The sequence below is a fragment of the Lampris incognitus genome, chromosome 3 (assembly GCF_029633865.1).
Source record: "Lampris incognitus isolate fLamInc1 chromosome 3, fLamInc1.hap2, whole genome shotgun sequence".
NCBI classification, from domain to species: Eukaryota; Metazoa; Chordata; class Actinopteri; order Lampriformes; family Lampridae; genus Lampris; species Lampris incognitus.
This window is the reverse complement of record NC_079213.1, coordinates 67,880,063-67,886,453: the sequence shown is the minus strand read 5'-3', so window position 1 is coordinate 67,886,453 and position 6,391 is coordinate 67,880,063. Positions and strand designations below refer to the sequence as shown.

The 6,391-nt window shown below is 43.5% G+C and overlaps 1 protein-coding gene across 2 annotated transcripts in view; it reads right to left on the bottom strand.

Annotated features, from left to right (window-relative positions):
- Positions 1-3,556: 3,556 nt before the first annotated feature.
- lepr (leptin receptor) overlaps positions 3,557-6,391 on the bottom strand; it is a 56,355-nt gene continuing 53,520 nt past the window's right edge. For both annotated transcript variants that reach the window (XM_056276029.1, XM_056276030.1), the window contains one exon: positions 3,557-6,136. In XM_056276029.1, coding sequence (XP_056132004.1) covers positions 5,216-6,136 — 921 coding nt within the window. In that variant the 3' untranslated portion in view covers positions 3,557-5,215. The remainder of the gene's footprint in view (positions 6,137-6,391) is intronic.

Below are 6,391 nucleotides of genomic sequence, written 5' to 3'. Positions count from 1 at the left end.
AATTCTGTTTTAATGTTTTATGTATCTGTATATGTTGTAACGTGTTAGATGACCCCATATAGTGCATATAGTGGACCCCAAAAGCACTTCCTATATGACATAATTTATGGAGTCGAGGAGTCGATTCTCGTATTTTAAAGCCAAAAACTTGAGAGTCGTGCAGCCCTATAGCTAGCTAGAAACAGAAGCTGCTCAGCTGCTGTCAGAGGCGGACTGTGCACGAGGGAGGGAGTGTGACGCAGTGACGGACGATCAGAAGCGGCTGGCTGCCTGGCTATGCATTTGCTATTTTCTTTAACATGAATTATCATGAAAAATATACATTATTGATTTAAATGAACAGCACCTAATGTAAAATATCAGATAGAAGCATGTTATGCATAATCAGAAGCATATTCTGCATATGCGACTCGTGGCTGGGGGGGGGGGGCAGCGGGGGGGGCAGGGATCGTATCAGGGTGGCTGCGTCACCCCTGGCTACCCCTTGGGGGCGCCACTGCATATGTGTGCTTTTTTTGAAGATTATCTTCACAACCATGGAAGAAACTGCCGTTAAACAAGGACTTGAAACGTTAGTGCGGCTTAGGAACAAAAATGATTATTGATTTAAGAGCACAGTGGCACCAGCTCACAATGATTTTCCGTTAATATCAAACACTTTATGAGATACTGTAATGTCATTCTGAGGTAGGCTTTGGCAGGCAGACAAGTCCCCAGCTGCCTATTTTTTCTTCTCTTGCTCAGCTGCTGGGATGAGACAGGTACGTATGGTCGTCATCATTAAAGGACCTATAACTCTGTGTGTGTGTGTGTGTGTGTACTGTGCCAGGTGTGCAGTTAGATAATTATAATGACAACAATAGCACATATTATTTGTACCGCCCTTTCCAGAATACTCATCGATGCTTTATACATGTTGAAATAAACAAAACAGCAACACACCAAACGCAAACCACACACCTGAAAGGAAATGTGCCTCACCTGTGTCAGCAGAAGAAGTACCAGGTTTCTGGCAAGAAGTAGTCTAAATATGTAGGTCTAGGACAGGCTACACTATGTATATAGTTACCCATTTACGTGAAAAATTTTGAATTAATAATAAAAAATGATGTGAAGGTTATATAGTCGAAGTTTTTTCTTTATCCCTATTGCACCGGCCCTCCTCCGTAAGACCACCTGTCAAGTGGCCCCCGGGTGAGACCCCTGGCTTTAAACCATAGTGAAGTAGTTGCTGCTTGGGTCAAACATCAGAGGAGCCAAGTGCTGCTGCGGTGCCGAGACCAAGCTATCCGAGGGTCTTTCATTGGTACTGTCACAGCCGCCCCCACGCCCTCCCAGGACTCACACTCTTCGTCCCAGTCTCCCCTAATTGTCTCACTTACCTTGACCACTCCCCCTGCCCTGGTTTCTCTCTCCTGTTTGTGTGTGTGTGTATGTGTGCTTCAGGATTGGAGTCAGGTGTGGGGCAGGCAGAGCAGAGGTCCACCACCTGCATCTTATCTGCTGCATCAGCCCCACCCCTCATATAACCAGCCTTGCCACATCCACCTTGCCATAAGCTTCCAATAGTGTTCCTGTCAAAAAAAACTGGGAAAGACCCTACCACTCCAGTTAGTTATAGGCCTATAGCTTTGACGTCATATGTATGCAAAATTATGGAAAGAATGGTTACAGAAAGGTTGATGTATTACATAGAAAAGAATGAATGAATCACTGCATGTCAGAGTGGGTTTAGAAGAGGGTGTAGTACTTTAGATCCACTGGTATGCCTGGAGTCTGACACCAAGAAAGCTCAAGTAAATAAAGAGTGTGTTGTAGCTGTTTTAAAGGCTTATGACATGTTGTGGAAGGAAGGACTCTTAATAAAATTGGATATTATGGGTGTTGGAGGTAAAGTATATAATTGGATTAGGGACTTTTTATTTGGCCGTGCTATTCGAGTTCGTGTCGAGAACTCATTTTCAGAGGGATATGTAGTTGAGAATGGAGCCCCTCAGGGTAGTGTGATTAGTCCTCTTCTGTTCTCCATTATGATAAATGATATATATATATATAAGCAGGTAGGTCCAGATTTTGGTAAGTCACTTTTTGCAGATGACGGCGCACTTTGGATAAGAGGTAGAAATATAAAATGTGCTGTGGGAAAAGTTCAGGAGGCAATTATAGAAGTTGAAAACTGGTCTCTGACATGGGGGTTTAAGTTGTTAGTAGAAAAAAAATCAGAAACTGTATTTTTTTATAAGGAAAAGGGTAGGAGAAGATGTAAGTTTAAAACTCTATGGCCAAGGATTAAGGAAAATGAAAGCATTTAAATTCCTTGTAATATGGGTGGATGAGAAGGTCACATGGAAAAATCACAATGATAAAATAGAGGATAAATGTAAAAAAGTTTTGAATGTTATGAGATGCTTGGCAGGCACCATGTGGGGGGCTGATACAGTTGCTTTAAGGAGCATTTATACAGCTTTAATTAGACCAGTCCTAGATTACGGTTTTATTGTGTTTGGTTCAGCCGCATGTACTTCTTTAAAAAGGCTAAACAGAATCCAGGCTCAAGCATTAAGGTTGTGTTGTGGAGCAGTCAAGTCTACACCAGTGTCAGCACTTCAGGTAGAAGCTGGAGAAACGCCTCTGTATTTAAGGAGGGGACAGTTAATGGCGAATTACTGGGCAACTCTGCAGGGACATAAAGATTCACATCCTGCACAGTTCTGTTTTTGTTTTGTAATGTTTGTTGTTCATGATGGTTTGGCAACATTTACTATGTATTTCTCTGCATGAAGAACCCATAATTACTACCGCGCCAAACTTGAACCATAACACCACAGATGTAACTTTTCTTTTAATAGGCATTTAAAAAAAACGCCTATTAACAAAGATAATCAAAATGTGTTTCGCTGTATTCGGTAGGCTATTGTTGAGGATACAATGAAGCCTTGTTTTGATTAGGAAAAAAATCAAAGGTGTTTCACATATCTAAACTTGAAAACAGGTCGAATTTGGCCCAAACACAATGGGATGGATGAGTATTTGACAGATATCAACTTGACAGATATCAAGAAACAATCACAAAAATGTTCCATGTCATTGTGGGAAAACTTAAGTTTTACTTCAACGTGTTGTATTAAAACAATGGTTGTTAACCATCTAAGTGATGTTTTTGCCGTATTGGTTTAGAGTGTCTTATGCAGTGTGCGTGACAGCAAACCCATTTATCCCCCTGTTTCCAATGACGGGACTAACCTAGAGGCTCTTCAGGAAATGCTGAACTGATGCCTTTTCCCCCCACAGCAGTTGGCAGGACATCTTATTTGGCCTCCACATCAGTGAGAATGAATTGTTAGAGAGTGGAGAGGAACAGCTGGGCTCCTGTGTGTTAGCTCCTTTGTGTGGTTCTCGTTAGTTACACATGCTTCTCCAGCATCCAAGTGAAATCTGGGATTTGTTTCCTCGCAACACCCAGGGTGTGTATGTGAACGTGTGTGTGCATGTTAACGGTGCACAGGCACATAAGCACACAGGTTCATATCAAGACACAGACATAATCACGGGTTTTTAGCAGAAATAAGCTATTTATTCTCCCAATATTTATGCTTAAAACACCAGAATAGTGATGCACACAGAGAAGGCAGCCTTTTGGAGTAATGTCATTGTCTTTTGCCGTTACTCATCCCACAGTACACACATCTAGTCTGTCTGAACTGGCAAGAGCAATGAACTTAATATTTTGACCTTTTGCCCTGTGTGACAGTCATGAAAATAATGCTGACATCACACATGGTGGCTGCCATCTTTGCACCGCTGGTCCACTCTTTTTCCTGACAATTTGTAGTGCAATATTTTATTGTGCACGGCCAACACATGCACGGTACGTCGTCTAATACATTAGAAGACAGTAAATCAGGAAATGTATAATTTCCACCTTGTTCAAGAAATCACAACTATTCACAATAAATACTTAGCTTTTCCCAATTAAGGACACACAGTGTCATGGATGCAATGCACAACTCTTGCAGAGCACCCCTAGTGCTGTGCACGTGACCCGCTCTCCTTTGTGGAGAATCTTGAGTGAGTGAGTGAGTTAAAAGCTAGCTCCATGAGGTGCTTTGCATCTAGAAACACACAAGATATCTGAATATACAAATTTTAAACCCAAACCATGCTCCAGGATTGTTTTCATACATGTTCATCCACTGGGCTCAAATGTACATTCTAATGTCTTTTGTTTACATCCTTTTACAGCTTTCAGTTGAAACTAAAAAGCACAGAAAAATTAAGCACAATGTCTCACAAATTTTTAACATCTCAACTAGAGTATCTCACAATGGAATGACACACACTGTTTATGTTGGCAGGTAATGTCATCATTGCAAATTACAGTCTGCAAACTGTCCCTCATAGTTGTGTTTGAATTCGAGCACAAAGGGCCGCCGCCGGTCTCTTCCAACGGCTTTTGCATCCTCCGCAAAATACTTTTCCAGTCAGTGAGTCAGTTAATGAGTCAGTCGCAGCGGCAGCTTTCAACAGAAACACGTGTGCTTTTAACTTCAAAGTCGAATGTGCTCGGAGGAGAGCAAACGTTTTCTCTTTTCGGTTTGAATCTCCTCCTCGTTCCCCCTCGTGGCCCTGGCAGCATTCAGAATGGCTGCTCTTACATTTTAGCAGCAAGGTGGGCACGGGTAAATGCAGGTATACAGACATGTGCCCACCTACCCGGTTACTTACCACACACTGCTTTGACACCCGATTAAGGGTAAATTGACCTTACCATAGACCAAATAATTGCTGAAATTAACCCAGGTGTTAGCACGTCTCATAATACCCATTTACCCCCGGTAGCCACTCGCCCGCCACAGAAACCACTACAAAGCCACTTGAAGAGGAGCAGTTTGGTACAGTAGAAGTTAGGCTTAAACCTAAACCCATTTAAGAAAGAAATAATTGCAGATTACAGGAACGCGCCCTCCTATCCTCCTACCTCTTGCTTTTCCCCCCACAGTACACAATAGCAGCATTAGCGAATAGCTACACTTTGAGTGACTTATTCAGGCGAGGTATTTTACACTTTGTGACATCACACTTCACTAGGCTTACCAGGAAAATCATGAAAACCAGTTCCGGCAACACGCTGTGATGTATGGCACATTCAACTACAACATCATATGCATTTTTTTAAAAAGTGCATTTGTGTCAGTTCTCAACATAGCGCCTTAGCTCATAGCCTGGGGGTGCTTTCTGTGCACGAGGCAGTTCTGAATTGGGGCAGATACAATAAGGAGAAACCACCCATTGACCCGGATGCCAGCTCATTAGGCTTGTTAGAGTCCCCGGGTCCAAGTAATGGGTTTGATTCCACACAACAATCCTTTCTGCTCAAAACTGCATTTTCAAGAAGCCCAATCTTTGTTTCCCCTTTCTCCACTTGTTCTCTTTCCTCCTCCTCCTCCTCCTCCTCCACCTCCTCTGCCATATAATACAGGTCCTTCTCTTCTCTCATCCCTTCGTCCTCATCCTGTTCAGATGTCTCGGAAAACTCTTCCACAGAGTTGTAGGAGCAGGAGCGCCGCGGATCGTCTGCCTCCCCACCTCGGCAACTCTCCAGCTCCCACAGGCCTCCAGGGAATGATCCAGAAATGTCAGAATTGTTGGCAGAGAAGTTTCCCTCATCGCTGGAGCTGCTTCCACTGCCCTCCTTATAGTGTAGGTGAAGTGAAGGCTGGTCCTGCCCCGGGTCAGAGAGGAGCACAGTGGCATAGGTGACTGATGACTGTGCAGAGCTTTCCATAGTACCGGGAAAGATCCCTGGTTGGATATCATCCATCTGTCTGTCAATTAACTGAGGAGCTGATGTCACTAAGATACCCACTGTGGGAGTCAGGGAGGGCGCTGCTCCCACAATGTCATCAGATTTAGTCTGGTCGAGCCGTGGGGTCAACCCTGACGCTAGGCAGATGACGGGAGAAGAGACAGGGTCCGGAGAAAAGGAAATGGGAGGAGCTTGGACCATGGCTGCGGTTAAAACTGGGATGTCTGGCTTGTCTGCTACAACAGCTTGGGAAATCTTCTCTGGAGGCAACAGCAATGGCCAAGCTGCCAGACCCTCTGGGAGTTGGAACAGGTGGTCAAGGGTGTCCACCTTTAAAGAAAGGTGCAAACATAGATGGTAAGAGGCAAGTTATAAAAGGATATCAGAGCCTGTATGGATGAAAGAAGTCAAAAAGATAGCAATCATTAGAGTTGACATTTCAGTAATGTGGGCGATGGTCACCCATGAGTTTTTTCTCTCACAAGGAGGTGAAATTCATATTTCGTGGTATCACTAAGGCTAGGAGTGCCAACTACCTGTTAGGCAGAAAAACACCCATTATCTGTATCTACTATTAGGTAAATG